At 47.0% G+C, this 23044-nt stretch overlaps 1 protein-coding gene across 1 annotated transcript in view; it reads right to left on the bottom strand.

Moving 5' to 3' along the window:
* LOC139758857 (uncharacterized) overlaps window positions 1-21415 on the bottom strand; it is a 549125-nt gene extending 527710 nt beyond the window's left edge. The window contains exons 1-2 of the mRNA XM_071680722.1: window positions 21232-21415; window positions 19821-19937 (exon numbers count right to left, since the gene is read on the bottom strand). Of these exons, the coding sequence (XP_071536823.1) occupies window positions 19821-19937; window positions 21232-21240 (126 nt within the window). The 5' untranslated portion in view covers window positions 21241-21415. The remainder of the gene's footprint in view (window positions 1-19820; window positions 19938-21231) is intronic.
* Between the last annotated feature and the right edge of the window lie 1629 nt (window positions 21416-23044).

Below are 23044 nucleotides of genomic sequence, written 5' to 3'. Positions count from 1 at the left end.
CCTCTTCCATAACTGAAGGGACACGTCTTGGAGAGACTTATTTTCTTGATTTTAAGGTATATATATATATATATATATATATATATATATATATATATATATATATATATATATGAGATGGAAATGAGATGTTTGAGAACAATATGTGGAGTGAGGTGGTTTGATCGAGTAAGTAATGAAAGGGTTAGAGATGGGTGGTAATAAAAAGAGTGTGGTTGAGAGAACAGAAGAGGGTGTATTGAAATAGTTTAGTCGTCACATGGAGCGAATGAGTGAGGAAAGATTGTCAAAGAGGATATATACGTCAGAGGTGGAAGGAACGAGAAGTGGGAGACCAAAGAGGAGGTGAAAAGATGGAGTGAAAAAGATTTTGAGCGCTCGGGGCCTAAACATACAGGAGGGTGAAAGGCTTGCAAGGAATAGTGAATTAGAACGATGTGGTATACAGGGGTCGACGTGCTGTCAGTGGATTGAACCAGGGCATGTGAAGCGTCTGGGGTAAACCATGGAAAGTTGTGTGGGGTCTGGATGTGGAAAGGGAGCTGTGGTTTCGGTGCAATACACATGACAGCTAGAGACTGAGTGTGAACGAATATGGTCTTTGTTGTCTTTTCGTAGTTCTACCTCGCGCGCGGGAGCTCAGGGAGATGGGGGACCATTGCATGTGTTGCGGGGTGGCGGCGGGAATGGATGAAGGCAGTATGTATGAATATGTATATGTTTTGTATGTATATGTATGTATACGTTGAAATGTATAGGTATGTATATGTGCGTGTGTGGGCGTTTATGTACATACATGTGTATGTGAGTGGGTTGGGCCATTTTTTCGTCTGTTTCCTTGCGCTACCTCGCTAACGCAGGAGACAACGACATAGTATAATAAATATACGATATCCCGTAAACCTCGAAGTGTTCAAGCTCTGATACAAGAACAGTATGATCAGGGACGTCAGATGTATTAGAGGCACCCGAGGTTAAGAAGGAAGAACGAATGTTTCGGACATTTAGACATGGTCAGTAGTGCATCATAAAGCCTATTTACAATTACATATCTACATTAGGCTTGGAAATGACTGCTTTGAAAACCTCTAATGAGTCGGCGGCACCACATTATCCCAGTGACTAAGGATGGATATAGGTCGATCTTTAAGCTCAAGTAAAGGATTTTTTTTTTTTTTACGTTGATAAACAGAACATTTTGTGATCTCTATAAACCCTCATATAATACATGGCTTCAGTGAAATTATTGTCGAGTTGTGCCTTGGAATTTGCTACCACGTTTTCTGTCCTATATATGTACGTGTGGCGAGACATTATCTCACCCTGGAGAGGCTGCCTTCAGGGATATTATGATGTCCTCAACTTTATGAGGAGTTCTCGTTCAGATGTTGTCGGCCATGTCAGCAGGATGAGTGGTGAGGAGGTCCCTAGAGGACTGGACGCAGGGAAGGTAGTGGTGTGAGGAGGTCCCCAGCTGACTGGGTGCAGAGAGGGAAGTGGTGTGAGGAGGTCCCCGGCGGCCTGGTTGCAAAGGTGGGTAGTGGTGTGAGGAGGTCCCCAGCTGACTAGGTGCAGGGAGGGTAGTGGTGTGAGGAGGTCCCCGGCTGACTGGATACAGGGAGGGTAGTGGTGTTAGAAGGTTCCCAGCGGACTGGATGCAGAGAGAGTAGTGGTGTGAGGAGGTCCCCAGTGGACTGGATGCAGGGGGGGTAGTGGCGTGAGGAGGTCCCCAGCTGACTGGGTGCAGAGAAGATATTAGAAAATCTCCGACCTGGACGTACGGGGGTGGGAAGGTCAGTAAGCGAAGCAGACCACCATTAAACTTGAACCCTGGGGGAAAACACTCAAACCTCAACCTACGCACACACACACACACACACACATGACCCTCACGCTCCTCTGAAAAGTAAACGTTTTAGAGTAGATGCTTCGGACAAACGTTTCCTCACCGCCCCACGCCATTCGCGGGAACTCGGAGCTGTGGACGGGGTGGCACATACTGCATACCTCAGAGTGAGTGGCGCCCATGATTCACTTAACCTGCTCCCTCTGAGAGATGTCGCGTGTCCATGAAAATGAGACAAATCAGAGAGGGAATGAATCCATCGCCATTGTACCACAACCAGCTGAGTGGATAGTCCCGCCAACCATCTCCGACTGTGGCAGTCTCTCTCCAACTGCTGACGGACGGGGGAGACTGCCATTCTGGATGTTATTTGTCATAACTCGCATCCTATATTCGTCTCCTTTCAGCCGGGAATATGTGGGTCTTTCCTCCAATTGCGTAGGCACGTCTGTAAACGATGAAGTCTATGTCTTTTCTCCCCTACTCATTCAGCCAATTCTGCACTGGTTCGGAACATCTTTGGTGTACGAGACTGGGTATCAGTGATGATTGATTTATATGCGAAGGTGAGTAATATGGCAGTTGAGGGTATAATTGGTGTGCATGAGTTACTCAGAGTTGTGAGTGGAAATGAGGGAGAGCTTGTGGAGTTGTGTGCTGAAATAAGACTGGTGATTGGGAATACCTGGTTTAGAGATATACACATGTATACGTATGTGAGTAAGAGAGATAGCCAAAGGGCATTATTGGCGTGTAAAAGAGAGACTTTTAGATGCTATTGTGCTGAGAGGGTCAGCTGGTGGGATGTTTGATCTCTATCTTGTGGAAGCGAGGGTAAACATTTGTAAAGGTTTTCGGAAAAGAGGAGACAATGTCGGGGAGAAGAGAGTGGTGAGAGTTAGTGAGCTGGGAAAGGAGACTCCTGTATGAAAAAATTCCAGCAGAGAACGAGTGTAGAATGACAAGCGATGAGAGCAAATGAAGTGAGGGGAGTGGGTGAGGAATGGGAGGTTTTTAGGAAAGCAGTGATGGCGTGTGGAAAAGATGCATGTGGGGTAAAAGAGATGTATGGGAATAAAGAAAGTGTGGTTGAGAGAGCAGAAGAGGGTGTGTTGAAATGGTTTGAGCATATGGAGAGAATAAGCGAGGAAAGGTTGACAAAGAGGATACATGTGTCAGAAGTGGGGCAAACAAGGTAAAGCGGGAGACCAAATTGGAGGTGGAAGGATAGAGTGAAAAAGATATTTAGTGATTGGGATCTGAACATACAGGAGGGTGAAGGGCGTGATCGGAAGAGAGTGAATTGGAACGATGTGGTATAGTGGGGTCGACGTGCCGTCAACGATCTGAGCCAGGGCATGTGAAACGTCTTGGATAAATCATGAAAAGGTCTGTGGGACCTTGATGTGGATAGGAAGCTGTGGTTTCTGTGCATTACACACGGGGCTATCCCTCTGACGCAGGGGGCGGTGATCGGGTATGGGGGAAGAGAAGAGACTGTGTGTAATTTTTCCTTCATGCATTGGTGCTATTTCCTGTGGGGTGAGATGGCGTCGGGAATGGATGAATGCGAGCAGGTAGGAATATGTGCATATAGTGTTGATAAAGTGGCTGAATGAGGTGGTCTTCAGTTACCCATACCGTTTCAGCTAACATACACGAAATAATGTATGCATTGTTTTCTTGTGTCTAGGGATATCTGAGATGTGTGCTTGGTTTTTAAACAAGTAAGAATTATCTGCCATCTCGTTACCCTTTTCCCTTCCACTGACATATATCTGTGACGAGGGAGCGTTCGAAGTCCTTGTGGAAAATTGATGATAATGGTGAGGTCAGTGGCTCCATGTTGTGCTGTGGACGGTGTTCAATCTCGAGGCTTCCCAACGTCGAATATTTTGGTCCTTCTTCTCTTTGTGCTTCCAGAGGAGAGAGAGAACGGGAGATGCAGTAACCCTGTCGACGGCCTGAACCTACTGACCTTCTTTGGTGGTGTGGGGCTGACACACACACACACACACACACACACACACACGAAGCCAAGAGCATTAACGTAAGCATAGCATGGTTCGTATGTGCTCATCATCACATAAGCCTTAATGGACGAGGGGATCAGCAACGCAAGCACGTGCAGTATTACCGAGGCAGAATATGCCTGGTATGCTCTGTGAGACCTGGTGTAACACACACACACATACATACACACACACACAGTTTACCCAGCTGTTCATCCTCCCCCTAGGGGCTGGGCGATGAAAATGGGTACCTGGCAAGGGTGTGTGTGTGTGTGTGTGTGTGTGGACCAATATAAGAGTAAAGACATAATGCAAATATGAAAGGTTAAGAGACGGGACAATCCGAGTGTAAAACTCTCTCAAAGTAACGCACAAATAACAATCAAACACACACACACACACACACACACACACACACACACACACACACACACACACACACACACATAGCTGTGACTTCAGATAGGATAGTGAAGTTTGGTATATACATTGGTACATAAAGTTCCACAGCTGAGGCCCTACAAGCGTTGAAATCCAAGTCCCCCTGAAGTGCTTCAGGTGTCACAGACTATACAGTGGAGCGGCTGGAACTCAGCATGGCCTCTGGAAGGAAGAGCCTCTGCCTACATTATAATGTTGTCATAGATAAGAACAATGAACGGTCCAGCCAGAGGGAGACACCGTGTGCATTTGTCATCTGAAACGACTCTCGCAGTGCACTCGGAAGGCTGGCTGTCGTCTTAGTGGTGGGTGGTCAGTCTCGCCAGATGGCTGCTGGTTGTAGGGCGCTGTAGGAGAGGGAGGGGCTGGAGGAGCTCCTCACGTAATCAAGGCCAGTAAGTCTGCTGGGAGGTCGGCCACAAGTCTCCGTGGCAAGTCGTGGGATCTGCCTAATGAATAACTTAGTGCCTGCCACCCACGCCGCCATCCTTCGCTCTAGTAGCTGCCACCGAGACTTCCCTCAGTCCCTATCTCCCTCTCTCTCCCTTGCCACTACCTCCGACGAACCCGGCATTGACGATGAAGAACCCGGGCATCGCTGACGACGACCCCGACATTGCCTACGACGAACGCAGCATTGGCGATGAAGAACCCGGGCATCGCTGACGACGAACCCGACATTGCCGACGACGAATTCGGCATTGACGATGAAGAACCCGGGCATCGCTGACGGCGAACCCGGCATTGACGATGAAGAACCCGGGCATCGCTGACGACGAACCTGACATTGCCTACGACGAACGCAGCATTGGCGATGAAGAACCCGGGCATCGCTGACGACGACCCTGACATTACCTACGACGAACCCGGCATTGACGATGAAGAACCCGGGCATCGCTGACGACGAACCTGACATTGCCGACGACGAACGCAGCATTGGCGATGAAGAACCCGACGACAATGACAAGAACACCAACCAGTCAGATATTGTTGAGATCCCCAACGAGCTCGACAATGAGACACTGATCGCCATTGCCAGCACTTCACGCAGCCGGGGTCGTCCAACATTATGTTGCACCATATGGAAACGTCTCAAAAAATTCTTCAAGAAAATGAAGAAACGGAGACGAAAGCCCGTCACATGATGACGACGCCCCTGACTAGCCGGTCACTGTGGAGTCCATGGGTCCCGTGCAGGTACAGCATAACTGGGTGGAAGTTATCATCTCCTGTTTCTAATTATTTGTATGTTTGATCACTTAATTGCCTTTATATTACTCTACCAGGTGAGGTTTACATCGGAGGTAGACAGGCATATACAGCACACACGATATGCACTTTGTTTCGGCTACTGTTGTCCTAATTCTACAATTTCTATCTTTATTAGACTATTTGAACTCCTTACATGAGACTGTGGCATCCTCTTATCCGCAAGCAGAGATTCTCAACTTCGAGGATTTCTACTTTTACCATAAGGAATGGTTGAATTCCTCCTATACGAATGGTGGATGGATTGAAGCACTCGCCTTCTACCTTCTCTATGATTTCGGGCGAATCACCTCTCATACTACCCATATATCTGACCACTGTAACCACTTGTATTCTGGATCTGATTTTCACCTCTGATCCATCCCGCTGTAACTACACAATCTCGCCCCCAATTGGTTCATCTGAAAACTCTCATAACTTCTTTTCTGGCTTTCACTCGGTATATCAATATGTCTGATGTAGCGATGCTTTTGTCCACCAAACGCATGGCAGAGTTTATTGCTGCGGGAATGGAAGCATTTATCTCCTCTCCCTCTAAGACGACCCATTCTTCCAGTCCATAGTTCAACTGTTCCGTTTCTAAAGCTATTCAAGCAAGGGCTCAGGCGTGTCGGGCGTGGAAAACTCTCCCTCCTCTGACTCCCTTTCAGCTTTTTATCATCACCAGCACGTAATCCTTGAGTCGTTTGTGTGTGTATGTGTTACCGGACTCCTCCTAGATATCACACCGCGCGTGACAAAGGTCACCACCATCGGTGAGGTCATAGCGCCCGTCAAAGGTCGAAATGGAGTTCAGTCTCTTCGAAGACCTTCTTCCTCGAGGAAACCATTGGAAACCATTTTGTCAGTCCAGTTCAGGAGGGCAACGGAGTGCCTCAGGTTCGCAGCAGCGCCCCATCAGAATAGCATCGAGACAATCAGGATACTGTGTCTAAAACAACCAAGGCAGTATATTCCATTCACCCCATCAGGAAGTCAAAACACATTTGCGGAGAGAACCCTTATGATCACTATGATAACCACGGCAGCCCATCAGGTCATGACCGTTAAAACCACGGCAGCCCATCAGGTCATGACCGTAAAAACCACGGCAGCCCATCAGGTCATGACCGTAAAATCCACGGCAGCCCATCAGGTCATGACCGTAAAAACCACGGCAGCCCATCAGGTTATGACCGTAAAAACCTCGGCAGCCCATCAGGTTATGACCGTAAAAACCACCCATCAGGGCAAGTACCTCCGTAAGAAACCACGGCAGCCCATCAGGTCATGACCGTAAAAACCACGACAGCCCATCAGGTCATGACCGTAAAACCACGGCAGGCCCATCAGGTCATGACCGTAAAAACCACGGCAGCCCATCAGGTCATGACGTAAAAACCACCGGGCAGCCATCAGGTCATGAACGTAAAAACCACGGCAGCCCATCAGGTCATGACCGTAAAAACCACGGCAGCCCATCAGGTCATGACCGTAAAAACCACGGCAGCCCATCAAGTCATGACCGTAAAAACCACGGCAGCCCATCACGTCATGACCGTAAAAACCACGGCAGCCCATCATGTTATGACTATAATAACCTCGGCAGCCCATCAGGTCATGACCGTAAAAACCCCGGCAGCCCATCAGGTCATGACCGTAAAAACCACGGCAGCCCATCAGATCATGACCGTAAAAACCAAGGCAGCCCATCAGGTCATGACCGTAAAAACCAAGGCAGCCCATCAGGTCATGACCGTAAAAACCACGACAGCCCATCAGGTCATGACCGTAAAAACCACGACAGCCCATCAGGTCCTGACCGTAAAAACCTCGGCAGCCCATCAGGTCATGACCGTAAAAACCTCGGCAGCCCATCAGGTCATGACCGTAAAAACCTCGGCAGCCCATCAGGTCATGACCGTAAAAACCTCGGCAGCCCATCAGGTCATGACCGTAAAAACCTCGGCAGCCCATCAGGTCATGATCGTAAAAACTTCGGCAGCCCATCAGGTCATGACCGTAAAAACCTCGGCAGCCCATCAAGTCATGACCGTAAAAACCTTGGCAGCCCATCAGGTCATGATTGTAAAAACCACGACAGCCCATCACGTCATGACCGTAAAAACCACGGCAGCCCATCAGTTCATGACCGTAAAAACCACGGCAGCCCATCAGATTAAAACCACAATAATAACAGCAGATATCGTAAAGTTATGGGGCAGAGGAGCCATCGCATTGATTAATGGCCAATGATAATTGGGATATTGACTTAAAGGTGTCCCCAGAGTGCTTTTCAGAGGTTTCATATATAGTAATACTTTGCCCGAGCCATTGCGACCGCCATTATTTCATGAATGACTAAAAGCTTTCGAGGGAAATACTGCAGTGCATATGCAAATTACACCTATGGCTTGGGTCGTCGTCTTCGTAGATGGTAACGAAAGTGAGTCTTTGTAGGTAGTACATTATCAACGACGATACAGCTGTTGGTCTACGTGTGTGCTTGTAAGCCTCGGTGATCTGTGGGTCTTCGCTACATTCTGTCAGAAACAGCTGCTGTTATACGTGTGTGTCCCACTCGTCGTAAACATCTGTGTCTTCTGCTATGGAGAACATCTGTTTCGAGGTACGAAAAGGTCTTGGGCTCTTGCATTCCTTCCTCGATCTCGAAGAAGACTACGTGGTATGGTGGTTGACGCAACTAACACGGAACGATTTCTTCTAGGTACATTATCTCTCTCTCTCTCTCTCTCTCTCTCTCTCTCTCTCTCTCTCTCTCTCTCTCTCTCTCTCTCTCTCTCTCTCTCTCTCTCTCTCTCCAATTCCTCGTATGGAAGTTCGTACCTCGTTGTTACTGTTTGCGAGAGCGAGTATTTTCTTCGTTCCATTCCACATCGGTCCACGCCAAATATTTGTGAAGCGCCATATGTCCTTCTATAGTCCACCTCTCAAGAGGAGCTTTTCTGACCACCTCATCCCAGCCCCTTTTCGGGATATTGTGGTCAACAGATACAAGTTCTAACCAACCCGGACGGACGCATCCATCCATCAAGCAGCACCGAAGTTAGTAGGGAGGTCGCAATATCCGTCTTTGCTTTGCCTCAGAGCTCTCCCCGTCTCAGCCTTAGTTGACAACTTACTTTTTTTTTGGATTACTGAGCTCTTGCTACTGACCCATTCCCGTCCTGGCCATGTGACCTAGCCAAGCTTTTAAGCAGTTGCAATCTGCCGCCTAAGCTCCTGAGGATCCGAGAAGAGATCGAAATCTATCAAGTTACTTAAAGCTTCAGAGTTGGATCCCTTAATTCTTAATCATATTCCAGTTGAAGGCGTTCTTACCGGACTCGGTCTGCCCGGGATTACACCGCGAGTGAAAAAGGGGGTCACCTTTAGCGAGGCTGTATCACTAGGAGTGGAGTCCCGTCGAGGAACTCACTGCAAAGTAGTCTACATATCCCTGCTACTGGAAATAACGCAGCTTAAAGCTGCAGGAGCCTTTATAAAGAGGTCTTGTAGAAATTGGTCCTGGTTTAATTTCAAAATAAAGATGAATCGATTCCAGTTGAAGCTGTTTTTGCTGCACCCCATCAGTGGCCTGAGCATTTTTGCCCTCGTTGCTGTGGCCACAGCACTCGTAGCTCCTCCGCACCATCGTTTTTAAGCTGATGGGCAATAGATGTGTACCTTGTAATAAACTGGAGTAGAAAAAACCAAGACTCCTACCGGCACTGTTCCCTGTGGCTAGTGTGAATGTACTCCTCCACTGCAGGTGGTAAGGACCTACTCTGACCTACGCAGAGAAAGCTCTGCATGACATGTGTTCTTCCCCGCCCTACACTACTCTGCCTTGTAATATTTCGCTGACGCCATCAGCCGTGATTTCCGTCACTAAACGAGCAGGGAATACCTCATGCACAGACTCCTCTCCACCTCACGAACTGTGTGTCTCTATCACTTGGCCTCCCTTACTTCGAAGCCACTCACCTTTGATGCGATCTCGACTCCGTCATACAAGGTGGTTCGAAGGTCCGGATTCATTTGCACTCACAGCTATGAGTATGGTGGCTCTTGTTATGAAGTTTGAGCATTTGTTGAACTGAAAGTTAAAAACCTGTCCAAATTCGGACTTTTCATACGCTCTAGGTACACTCGGTGATTTGCACTATCTCAGTTATAACAGTCACCCCACATCATACTTTCCCATGACTTTCCACTGTACAGTCGAATCTGTTCTTCCAATTTTTTTTTTCTTGTCTGGAATTACATTTTTTTCTTATTTGGAAGTATTTTTCTTGTCAGAAATTCATTTTTTATTTCTTTTCTGGCATTATAGATTTCTTCCCGAATCATTTTTTTCCCCAAACTGGAATCATATTTTTCTTGTTTATAATTATATTTTCTTTTTTTCATGTCTATATATCTTCCTAGTCTTCTTTTCCCTCTATTTTCTACGGTATTTGATCTATCTGGTGCCAACATTGCCTTTCAAAGTTACTCCTTCACCACCGTTCTTCAACTGCTTTCATTTCATTCATCGAGTTCTCTCGTGCAGCGCCTTCTTTCAACACACTCTCTCCTTCTCTTGAGCATCTCACCGTTCTAAATTCTTTTTAGCCACCATCGCTGTATTTCACTTTTATATCACTTTAATGACCCCTTAATTCTTCCTTTTCTTTCTCTTACTTTCTCACGTTCATTCACATTACCTTCCTTCATTCCTTCTTTTTCTTTCCAGTGCAGCTAGAGAGAGAGATTCTATCACACCCTTGTAAAGAAAATGTCTCTTAGAAATTATTTCGCTTCGCTCAGACATGGCGAAATCGTCTACATCTAACATTCTAGATTTATGATAGAGATTTCTAACTAGACATCTCTAATATCTAACACTCTGGGTTCATGATATGGATTTCTAACGATACATCTTTAACATCTGACACTCTAGATGTATATGGATTTCTAACGATGCATCTCTAACGTTAGGGATTTCTAACGATACATCTCTTAACATCTAACATTTTAGATTCATATGGATTTCTAACGATAATTATCTAACATTCTAGATTCATGATATGGATTTCTAACGATAATTATCTAACATTCTAGATTCGTGATATGGATTTCTAACGATAATTCTCTAACATCTAACACTCTAGATTTATATGGATTTCTAACGATGCATCTCTAACGTTAGGGATTTCTAACGATACATCTCTTAACATCTAACATTTTAGATTCATATGGATTTCTAACGATAATTATCTAACATTCTAGATTCATGATATGGATTTCTAACGATAATTATCTAACATTCTAGATTCATGATATGGATTTCTAACGATAATTCTCTAACATCTAACATTCCTTCTTCTGGGCTCTATCCCGTATGGGATCGTCGTGTTATGGTGCCATCAGCCGTCCGTACTGGGATAGGAAACGAGTATCCCGTATGGGATCGTCGTGTTATGGCGTCATCAGCCGTCCGTACTGGGATAGGAAACGAGTATCCCGTATGGGATCGTCGTGTTATGGTGCCATCAGCCGTCCGTACTGGGATAGGAAACGAGTATCCCGTATGGGATCGTCGTGTTATGGTGCCATCAGCCGTCCGTACTGGGATAGGAAACGAGTATCCCGTATGGGATCGTCGTGTTATGGTGCCATGAGCCGTTCGTACTGGGATAAGAAAAATAAGGATTGTGTGTTTGGATACCAGGACGGCAGAAGCCACACAATGAGGGGTCTACGTGTGCGTTGTATGAGGATGAATGTGTCCTCATAGATGAGGCAAAGTATACAAAAGATGTTTCTGGATGTATTCCTCACCATCATTTTGTTCTGCTCTCCACCATCTGTTGTAGTCATCTCCAACGCTAGTTTGAACGCTCCACCACCTGTTGTATTCATCTCCAACACTAGTTCTAGTCATCTACAAGGTTAGTTGTTGTACACCACCACCAGTTGTAGTTCACTCCACCACCAGTTGTAGTTCACTCCACCACCAGTTATAGTACGCTCCACCACCAGTTATAGTTCACTCCACCACCAGTTATAGTACACTCCACTACCAGTTGTAGTTCACTCCACCACCAGTTATAGTACACTCCACTACCAGTTGTAGTTCACTCCACCACCAGATATAGTTCACTCCACCACCAGTTGTAGTTCACTCGACCACCAGTTGTAGTTCACTCGACCACCAGTTGTAGTTCACTCGACCACCAGTTGTAGTTCACTCCACCACCAGTTGTAGTTCACTCGACCACCAGTTATAGTTCACTCGACCACCAGTTGTAGTTCACTCCACCACCAGTTGTAGTTCACTCCACCACCAGTTGTAGTACACTCCACTACCAGTTGTAGTACACTCCACCACCAGTCGCAGTACACTCCACCACCAGTCGCAGTACACTCCACCACCAGTTGTAGTGCACTCCACCACTAGTCGTAGTACATCCACCACCAGTCGTAGTACACTCCACCACCAGTTGTAGTACACTCCACCACCAGTTGTAGTACACTCCACCATCAGTCGTAGTACACTCCACCACCAGTCGAAGTACACTCCACCACCAGTTGTAGTACACTCCACCACTAGTCGTAGTACACTCCACCATCAGTTGTAGTACACTCCACCACTAGTCGTAGTACACTCCACCACCAGTTGTAGTACACTCCACCACTAGTCGTAGTACACTCCACCATCAGCTGTAGTACACTCCACTACCAGTTGTAGTACACTCCACCATCAGTTGTAGTACACTCCGCCACTAGTCGTAGTACACTCCACCACCACTTGTAGTACACTCCACCACCAGTCGTTGTACACTCCACCACCAGTCGTTGTACACTCCACCACCAGTCGTAGTACACTCCACCACCAGTCGTAGTACACTCCACCACCAGATGTAGTACACTCCACCACCACTTCGTTGTACACTCCACCACCAGTCGTAGTACACTCCACCACCAGTCGTAGTACACTCCACCACCATCTTGTACACTCCACCACCACTTGTAGTACACTCCACCACCACTTGTAGTACACTCCACCACCTCTTGTAGTACACTCCACCACCAGTCGTAGTACACTCCACCACCAGATGTAGTACACTCCACCACCTCTTGTAGTACACTCCACCACCAGTCGCAGTACACTCCACCACCAGTCGCAGTACACTCCACCACCAGCCGTAGTACACTGAACCACCAGTCGTAGTACACTCCACCACCTCTTGTAGTACACTCCACCACTAGTCGCAGTACACTCCACCACCAGTCGTAGCACACTCCACCACCAGTTGTCGTGCTCTCTAAAAGTTGTACATAGTTTAACAGGCAGACTGTAACGCGATCATTTTGTATTGTGTATTGACGAATGTTAGAGTTTCTGGCAAAGTGACCTTTTGCTGTTGATGGCCAGTAAGTCCAAACGGATCCAGAGATATATTGGGGGGTAAGGGCGTGGCGTGGAAGGGATGTGGGCGTGGAAGGGATGTGGGCGTGGATGGGATGTGTGTGGAAGGTGTGTGAGTGTGTAAGGGAGGTGGGCGTGGGAGGGATGTGGGCGTGGATGGGATGTGTGTGGAAGGGTGTGTGAGTGTGGAAGGGAGGTGGGCGTGGAAGGGATGTGGGCGTGGATGGGATGTGTGGAAGGTGTGTGAGTGTGGAAGGGAGGTGGGCGTGGAAGGAATGTGGGCGTGGAAGGGGTTTGTGGGCGTGGAAGGTATGTGGACGTAGAATGTGTGTGAGTGTGGGGTTGCATAGCCAGCACCTGCAGGAGAGAGTAACCTGGTAACCTCGAGCACCATAGGGGGCGTCGCTCGACCTCTCCTTCAGGATGGCAACCTCCAACACGGCCTTAGGTGCTGGAACTAATACGCCCCTACGCCTCCGGGCGACGTGTAGCAGACCTATACGCCTTTTTAGACTCCAGGGATATTGGTCAATATACGACGGTGAGGGACATTTGTCCCGACGTCTCTGGGCTCAGGAACCTATCTTGATGTTGGTTATGAGGCAAACAAGTTAGATTGATGATGGACGAGGCCGTCGTCCACGAAGGGGTTTGGGTCCTGGGGTCACCACCAGCGACTGACGTGCCGTGGTCGAGGGGGTCTGTGTCCTGAAGTCACCAGCAATTGACGCGCCATGTTCGAGAAGTCCTTAGCTAAATTGGGCATTTGGCTTCGTAGCTGTTCATTATCATGTCATATAGGGTCATGGAGTGTCATATAGGGTCATGGAGTGTCATATAGGGTCATGGTCTACGTCTGTCTTCTGTCTGGGGTCATCTGTCACAACCTCTAGACAGACGCGGAGGGGGTTGGCTCCTTCAAGACTTCCCATACCTGAAGCATTTGACTTGCTACCTCGGGGCATCGAACTTGGATCTCTCTACCAGCACGAGGATCTCGGAACACCAGATGCAAACCACGATAACACCATGAGGATTGCGAGATGCAGATCCACGATAGCATCAGCGGGAGAGGCACTACAGAACCACGATAGCATCACCAGGAGAGGCACTACAGAACCACGATAGCATCACCAGGAGAGGCACTACAGAACCACGATAGCATCACCAGGAGAGGCACTACAGAACTACGATAGCATCACCAGGAGAGGCACTACAGAACTACGATGGCATCACCAGGAGAGGCACTACAGAAACACGATAGCATCACCAGGAGAGGCACTACAGAACCACGATGGCATCACCAGGAGAGGCACTACAGAACCACGATAGCATCACCAGGAGAGGCACTACAGAACCACGATAACATCACCAGGAGAGGCACTACAGAACCACGATAGCATCACCAGGAGAGGCACTACAGAACCACGATGGCATCACCAGGAGAGGCACTACAGAACCACGATAGCATCACCAGGAGAGGCACTACAGAACCACGATGGCATCACCAGGAGAGGCACTACAGAACCACGATGGCATCACCGCTTTGGGACAGGAGGGAGCGAGAGCTACGGACAATAGAAAATGTTTTGTTTTTTCTACACTGCTCTACCACAAGTTGCTTAATTTGCATAATATTACACGTTCATCCTGGGGATTAATCACTTCAAACTTTTCATGAGGTTACGGCCTGCGTGTGATTATCTCCCCACCCCTGAGCACCCCATCCTCACCCAGTCTCTCCCCAACCCTGGGCACCCCATCCTCATTCAGTCTCTCCCCACCCCTGGCCACCCCATCCTCACTCACTCTGCATACCCCTGGGCACCCCATCCTCACTCGGCTTCTCACACATGCATTTCTCAGAAAAAAAGCTCTCTCTCTCTCTCTCTCTCTCTCTCTCTCTCTCTCTCTCTCTCTCTCTCTCTCTCTCTCTCTCTCTCTCTCTCCTGATAGCGATGTCAGGCCTCGACAGCGTGGTGAGAGAGAGAGAGAGAGACCATATACCGAAGAACTCCCCTCCTGATGCCCAGGTTAAGCCACCTGATTTGGATCATAACGGGTTGCTTTTTGTGAAAGGACCTGAACGCAGGAGTCTGTCGTGGGCGGTCTGAACGCCTCCCTGGTAAGTGAATGTGGCTAACGTGAGGCTGATGGGGGAGGTTAGATCTGAGTGAGCAAGTTATGGAAGGAGTAGGTCCATAGAGTCAGCCATAGCAAGTATACTCCCCTCCATGATTATGTCGTTCCACCCACACAAACATTTTCCTGGGGATAGGGGAGAAAGAATACTTCCCACGCATTCCTCACGTGTCGTAGAAGGCGATTAAAGGGGATGGGAGCTGGGGGGCTGGAAACCCTCCCCTCCTTGTATTTTAACTTTTCTAAAAGGGGAAACAGGAGAAGGAGTCACACGGGTAGTGCTCATCCTCCTCGAAGGCTCAGACTGGGGTATCTAAATGTGTGTGGATGTAATCAAGATGAGAAAAAAGGAGAGATAGGTAGTATGTTTGAGGAAAGGAACCTGGATGTTTTGGCTCTGAGTGAAACGAAGCTCAAGGGTAAAGGGGAAGAGTGGTTTGGGAATGTCTTGGGAGTAAAGTCAGGGGTTAGTGAGAGGACAAGAGCAAGGGAAGGAGTAGCACTACTCCTGAAACATGAGTGGTGGGAGTATGTGATAGAGTGTAAGAAAGTAAACTCTAGATTGATATGGGTAAAACTGAAAGTTGATGGAGAATGGGTGATTAGTGGTGCATATGCACCTGGGCATGAGAAGAAAGATCATGAGAGGCAAGTGTTTTGGGAGCAGCTGTGTGAGTGTGTTACTAGTTTTGATGCACGAGACCGGGTTATAGTGATGGGTGATTTGAATGCAAAGGTGAGTAATGTGGCAGTTGAGGGAATAATTGGTGCACATGGGGTGTTCAGTGGGGGTATGGGTAAAACTGAAAGTTGATGGAGAGAGATGGGTGATTATTGGTGCATATGCACCTGGGCATGAGAAGAAAGATCATGAGGGGCAAGTGTTTTGGGAGCAGCTGTGTGAGTGTGTTACTAGTTTTCATGCACGAGACCGGGTTATAGTGATGGGTGATTTGAATGCAAAGGTGAGTAATGTGGCAGTTGAGGGAATAATTGGTGTACGTGGGGTGTTCAGTGTTGTAAATGGAAATGGTGAAGAGCTTGTAGATTTATGTGCTGAAAAAGGACTAGTGATTGGGAATACCTGGTTTAAAAAGAGAGATATACACAAGTATACGTAAGTAGGAGAAATGGCCAGAGAGCGTTATTGGATTACGTATTAATTGATAGGCGCGCGAAAGAGAGACTTTTGGATGTTAATGTGCTTAGAGGTGCAACTGGAGGGATGTCTGATCATTATCTTGTGGAGGCGAAGGTGAAGATTTGTAGAGGTTTTCAGAAAAGAAGAGAGAATGTTGGGGTGAAAAGAGTGGTGAGAGTAAGTGAGCTAGAGTAGGAGACTTGTGTGAGGAAGTACCAGGAGAGACTGAGTACAGAATGGAAAAAGGTGAGAACTAAGGACATAAGGGGAGCGGGGAGGAATGGGATGTATTTAGGAAAGCAGTGATGGCTTGCGCAAAAGATGCTTGTGGCATGAGAAGCGTGGGAGGTGGGCAGATTAGAAAGGGTAGTGAGTGGTGGGATGAAGAAGTAAGATTGTTAGTGAAAGAGAAGAGAGAGGCATTTGGACAATTTTTGCAAGGAAATATCAAATGAGTGGGAGATGTATAAAAGAAAGAGGCAGGAGGTCAAGAGAAAGGTGCTAGAGGTGAAAAAGAGGGCAAATGAGAGTTGGGGTGAGAGAGTATCATTAAATTTTAGGGAGAATAAAAAATGTTTTGGAAGGAGGTAAATAAAGTGCGTAAGACAAGGGAACAAATGGGAACTTCAGTGAAGGGGGCTAATGAGGAGGTGATAACAAGTAGTGGTGATGTGAGAAGGAGATGGACTGAGTATTTTGAAGGTTTGTTGAATGTGTTTTATGATAGAGTGGCAGACATAGTGTGTTTTGGTCGAGGTGGTGTGCAAAGTGAGAGGGTTAGGAAAAATGACTTGGTAAACAGAGAAGAGGTAGCAAGAGCTTTGCGGAAGATGAAAGCCGGCAAGGCAGCGGGTTTGGATGGTATTGCAGTAGAATTTATTAAAAAAGGGGATGACTGTATTGTTGACTGGTTGGTAAGGTTATTTAATGCATGTATGTCTCATGGTGAGGTGCCTGAGGATTGGCGGAATGCTTGCATAGTGCCATTGTATAAAGGCAAAGGGGATAAAAGTTAGTGCTCTAATTACAGAGGTATAACTTTGTTAAGTATTCCTGGGAAATTATATAGGAGGGTATTGATTGAGAGGGTGAAGGGATGTACAGAGCATCAGATTGGGGAGGAGCAGTGTGGTTTCAGAAGTGGTAGAGGATGTGTGGATCAGGTGTTTGCTTTGAAGAATGTATGTGAGAAATACTTAGAAAAGCAAATGGATTTGTATGTAGCATTTATGGATCTGGATAAGGCATATGATAGAGTTGATAGAGATGCTCTGTGGAAGGGATTAAGAATATATGGTGTGGGAGGCAAAGTTGTTAGAAGCAGTGAAAAGTTTTTATCGAGGATGTAAGGCATATGTACGTGTAGGAAGAGAGGAAAGTGATTGGTTCTCAGTGATGTAAGTTTGCGGCAGGGGTGTCTGACGTCTCCATGGTTGATTAATTTGTTTATTGATGGGGTTGTTAGGGAGGTGAATGCAAGAGTTTGGGAAAGAGGGGCAAGTATGCAGTCTGTTGTACAGGATGAGAGAGCTTGGGAAGTGAGTCAGTTGTTCGCTGATGATACAGCGCTGGTGGATGATTCGTGTGAGAACCTGCAGAAGCTGGTGACTGAGTTTGGTAAAGTGTGTGAAAGAAGAAAGCTGAGAGTCAATGTGAATAAGAGCAAGGTTATTAGGTACAGTAGGGTTTAGGGACAAGTCAATTGGGAGGCAAGTTTGAATGGAGAAAAACTGGAGGAAGTGAAATGTTTTAGATATCTGGGAGTGGGTTTGGCAGCGGATGGAACCATGGAAGCGGAGGTGAATCATAGGGTGGGGGAGGGGGCGAAAATTCTGGGAGCCTTGAAGAATGTTTGGAAGTCGAGAACATTATCTCGGAAAGCAAAAATGGGTATGTTTGAAGGAATAGTGGTTCCAACAATGTTGTATGGTTGCGAGGCGTAGTCTATGGATAGAGTTGTGCGGAGGAGGGTGGATGTACTGGAAATGAGATGTTTGAGGACAATATGTGGTGTGAGGTGGTTTGATCGAGTAAGTAATGTAAGGGTAAGAGAGAAGTGCGGAAATAAAAAAAAAAGTGTGGTTGAGAGAGCAGAGGAGGGTGTTTTGAAATGGTTTGGTCACATGGAGAGAATGAGTGAGGAAAGATTGACAAAGAGGATATATGTGTCAGAGGTGGAGGGAACGAGGAGAAGTGGGAGACCAGATTGGAGGTGGAAAAATGGAGTGAAAAAGATTTTGAGCGATCGGGGCCAGAACATGCAGGAGGGTGAAAGGAGGGCAAGGATTAGAGTGAATTGGATCGATGTGGTTGTAACGGGGTTGACGTGCTGTCAGTGGATTGAATCAGGGCATGTGAAGCGTCTGGGGTAAACCATGGAAAGCTGTATAGGTATGTATATTTGCGTGTGTGGATGTATGTATATACATGTGTATGGGGGTGGGTTGGGCCATTTCTTTCGTCTGTTTCCTTGCGCTACCTCGCAAACGCGGGAGACAGCGACAAAGCAAAAAAAAAAAAGAAATATGTTCATATATATATATATATATATATATATATATATATATATATATATATATATATATATATGGGTTAATGGACCATTATCTACAAGTCGTTACACTTGCCAACAAGAGACTATCATCTTCGACGTGGCTGTATCATCATCGTCAGTGGAGGGACAAGAGTTGAACATCAAGGAGGATCCTCTCGCCTCAGAAGAACCCATCTTTCCCTGCTCCCGGAAGGAGCGTATCCTGGAACCTGCAAGAGCCCTATGATATGGTTCTTTGGTTATATATATATATATATATATATATATATATATATATATATATATATATATATACATATAATGTAATCCAGTGTATGAAGGCAGGCCACATACTCTTGTTGATATCATCCTACCCGTTGTAGCTTCGGTAAATGTGAAATACAGAAACGTGATATAAAGGAAATTGATACTAGCCCAGTTACGTTTTTCTCCCCACCACGCCCGAGGTAATGAAATTATCTCGGTCCATTTTTTTCCCCTAGGATACGTGGCCCCTGTCCCCCTGGTGCTACCCAACCACACACACACACACACACACACACACACACACACTAACCCAGGAGCACCTCACCTCCCTATTCTACCACCCTTCCTATCTCGTCTTCCCACTTCCTGATATTCCCACCTCCTCCTAAGCTTCCCAGCTCCCCCTTAGCTCCCCAGCTCCCCTCCTACTAAACTCCCCAGTTTATCTTTTCTCCCCATCTCCGCAACTCCTCATCTTGTAAGCTTCTCTGTTCCTCAGCTCCCTACCTCTTCTCCACCCCAACCCAACCTCCTCCTCAGCTCCCCATTTCCTCTCTAGCTCCCCACCTCCTGCCAACTCCCCACCATATATCCTTCACCCACCTCCTCAACTCTCCATCTCTTCCCCAACTTCCAACCTCCTCCCCAGGCCGTCCACCACCTCCCCCTATCTCATGATAATGAGCCACCCACCTCCCTATCTTCCCACCTCTCCTCCCACAACCCCTCCCACACCCCACTCTGGTGGCAGAACAAGAGAGAGCAACACTCACCGGGGAGTCATCCTGGTCTGGCCTGGTCCTCGACCTTGCTTTGGTCTTCCAGAAGAAGAGGAAGCGACGAGACATGGTGAGCACGTGTCTGTCCGCTCCGTCTCGCACACTCAGTCGCTATACAACAACAACACGTGTCGTGAGTACATTATGCACAACACACGACGCTTGAGTACATGTACACGGGGCACATCAAGACACTCGACAACGAGTACACTCGACAGTAACGCCCATACACGCACTCGTATAGGCTTACGAGCTCAAAACCATCCCCATTTCCCCTCGAACCATATTCACAAATAATGCAAATCGCACGAAGTACACCAGAATTTTTATACCCCTTCCTCAATTTCGAATTTGATTTTTTTTGTTAACAAGAACAAAATGGTTGTGTCATGTGTATATGTCTGCGTCATTGATTGTTAACAATTTATGATGAAAGTCTTCGAATGTTCATCTTTCTCTCAACATCAACACCAAAATTAAGGGTTTTGAGAGTCTTCAGTTGGGTAGCTTAATCAGACGTGAGATAATTAATGTATGACGGGAAAATCCTGTCATATTAGACTCATATCTCCAGACTTGAGGGGGTGGAAATCGACCCCCTTAAGATTGTACTTTTACCGCAAATGGATTTTCCCCCTAAAACCCGGCCTCCTCCTCTGTAGATAAGGAGGTGGTGGATTCGTTCACTCCAACTATACCCGTAGGGGAGGTCCCAGAAGCAGCAGCTCCTCCTCCTCCTCCTCCTCGTCAGTCAGGCTGGCCCGTTAAGTCCACAAGGCACGCTGTAATAATCTGTCGAACGATTGCACTGACTCTTATGGAAATATAAGGACTCGCTAGCCATGATATCCATGGGTGTGTGTTTGTGTGTGTGTGTGTGTGTGTGTGTGTGTCAAGGCGTACAAAATCCGAATCTTTTCCGCCAACAGAAACTTGTGTGTTGACGTGTGCTATGGGAAAATAAATGACATCCCTCCGCTAACATGAAAGAGGTGTTGCCAAACGTCATATATTTATATATGTTTTATATTTCATCCTTTGAGACCATTTGAATCAAAAAGATTTGATCATTATTTGTGAATTGGTCGAAAATGCATCAGACCCGTAGATTAAATCCGGGCATGACGTCATCACGCACTACACGAACGATATATATATATATATATATATATATATATATATATATATATATATATATATATATATATATGTATGTATGTATATAATCTCTGTCATTATTTTCCCCCACTTAGATAGCTCTTATTATCTTTTCTGTCATTATCTTTCCAGACACAAGTACTGTACTTATTCATTTTCTAGCCTTCCCTTTTCTAACGGGATAAATACAGATCGCAGGTAACTTTTTTGACATGGGCAAAGCTCTACATTGGAACTCGTTACTAACATGGGACATAACTGAACTGTTAGCTATTGCTCTCGAGCTTTCCTCTCTCTTTTTTTTTTGAGGTGTTATAGTTGGGAGAGTGTGGGAGGAGAGATGTTCCGACGAGGCTGTGTGTGTGTGTGTGAGGGAGGGGGAAGGTGGAGGTGGGTAGGTGCCTGTGTATTAAGAGGGGTGGGTGGGTGTGTGTGGGTGTGTACGTCGGGTCTGCAGAGCCACGGCCGCTGTGTCCTCACGCACTCACTACCCCAGCCAATCTGAGGCCCAGGTTCCAGCGGGCCCCCAGTCCTCCGCCACCACAACACCACACGCTCGCTCTCTCTCTCTCTCTCTCTCTCTCTTTCTCTCTCTCTCTCTCTCTCTCTCTCTCTCTCTCTCTCTCTCTCTGGTTAGGAGGTGGGAGGCATACTTACCGGTACTACCCCGCCTGGGTACCGGGGGCAGAGAGTTAGTGATGAAGGCTGCGCGGTGAGCCAGCACTTCAGTGGCTGTCAGGTGTCACTCCCTTGGCGCAGGTAGCTATTTCTCTTTTTTTCCCCGCTCACGAGACTCGTTCGTTTTTCGTAACTCGGAGATTTTCTTCCGGCTCGTACTATGAGTGCAGTTAATGAAGGGTATGATGATGAGAATTCGCACAACGAGACCTGCAAGATCAATCGTGGATATGTTTAGCTTTTCCCAAAGGTAAAATTGACTACTGCTGCGTTTGTTCGGTCGCCAACCACTCCGATGGACATGAACAAGTTACAGAGAGTCTTTTATACACTTCGCAGTCAAGATCGAAGGAGTGGGACATATGCCTCGTCGTGAGAGGCTACAAGACCTCGAAATCTCTCTGTAGGGCTTCGAAAGAGACGACAAGTACGCGATGATCAATACACGGTCACAGCTTGAGAGCAACGAGGAAAATCCATTGGATCTAAAACCGTCTCGTCGTAGTAGAAGCTAAATGATCAAGTCTGTAGGTAAAACTCTGGAATGTATACAGAAATATCAGAAGAAAACGTACGAGAATCCACGAGAAACAGAGGTGAAAAATGTATTCACCTTACTGTCAAGGGAGATGAGGGACAATTCGTGGAGCATCACCACGGAAATGTATAAAAGAAAACTTGATATATGGTTGAAGTCAGTTCCAGATGAGCCAAGGGAAGGTCATTACCATGTAATGAGTGTGGCGACGAGGGAAAGTAGTAGTAGGATAGATTACTTAAAACGTAGGATGTTGAAGACTGGGCTGCAACACCACCACTGCTGTATACCAACATTTCGTCGAAGTCTCTCTCTCTCTCTCTCTCTCTCTCTCTCTCTCTCTCTCTCTCTCTCTCTCTCTCTCTCTCTCTCTCTCTCTCTCTCTCTCTCTCTCTCTCTCTCGTCGTCGTCTCACCGCCCCATGACCAGAGCAGCCTGGGCCTCGCACCCTCCTCCCCAGTGGCCCATTACAACGTTGCCTCTCATCCATCATTCCCTCCACTGCCTTCAGCTTGCCTCCTCGGCGCGCCAACACACACACATACACACACACGCCCGTGTGGCATGTCTTTCTACTGCTCTTGTTCATTACGTCGTGTGTGTGTGTGCGAACCTACGGTGAGGATTTTGCCTTGTACTGGTGAGGCCCCACGTCACCCCCGTCCATGTGTTCGTAGAGACATAACAAGGGAACCAACATGTCGATCCTCTTGGCTTCGCTTGTTCTCCGAGTCTTGAAGAAATGGTTCCTCTCGTCCCTCCGTACACTTCTTCACCTCCTCCCATACACTTCCTCACATCCTCCCGTACACTTCCTCACGTCTCTCCTTACACTTTCTCACCC

Source organism: Panulirus ornatus, chromosome 31 (assembly GCF_036320965.1).
Source record: "Panulirus ornatus isolate Po-2019 chromosome 31, ASM3632096v1, whole genome shotgun sequence".
NCBI lineage: Eukaryota > Metazoa > Arthropoda > Malacostraca > Decapoda > Palinuridae > Panulirus > Panulirus ornatus.
This window is presented reverse-complemented; position numbering and strand designations above follow the sequence as displayed.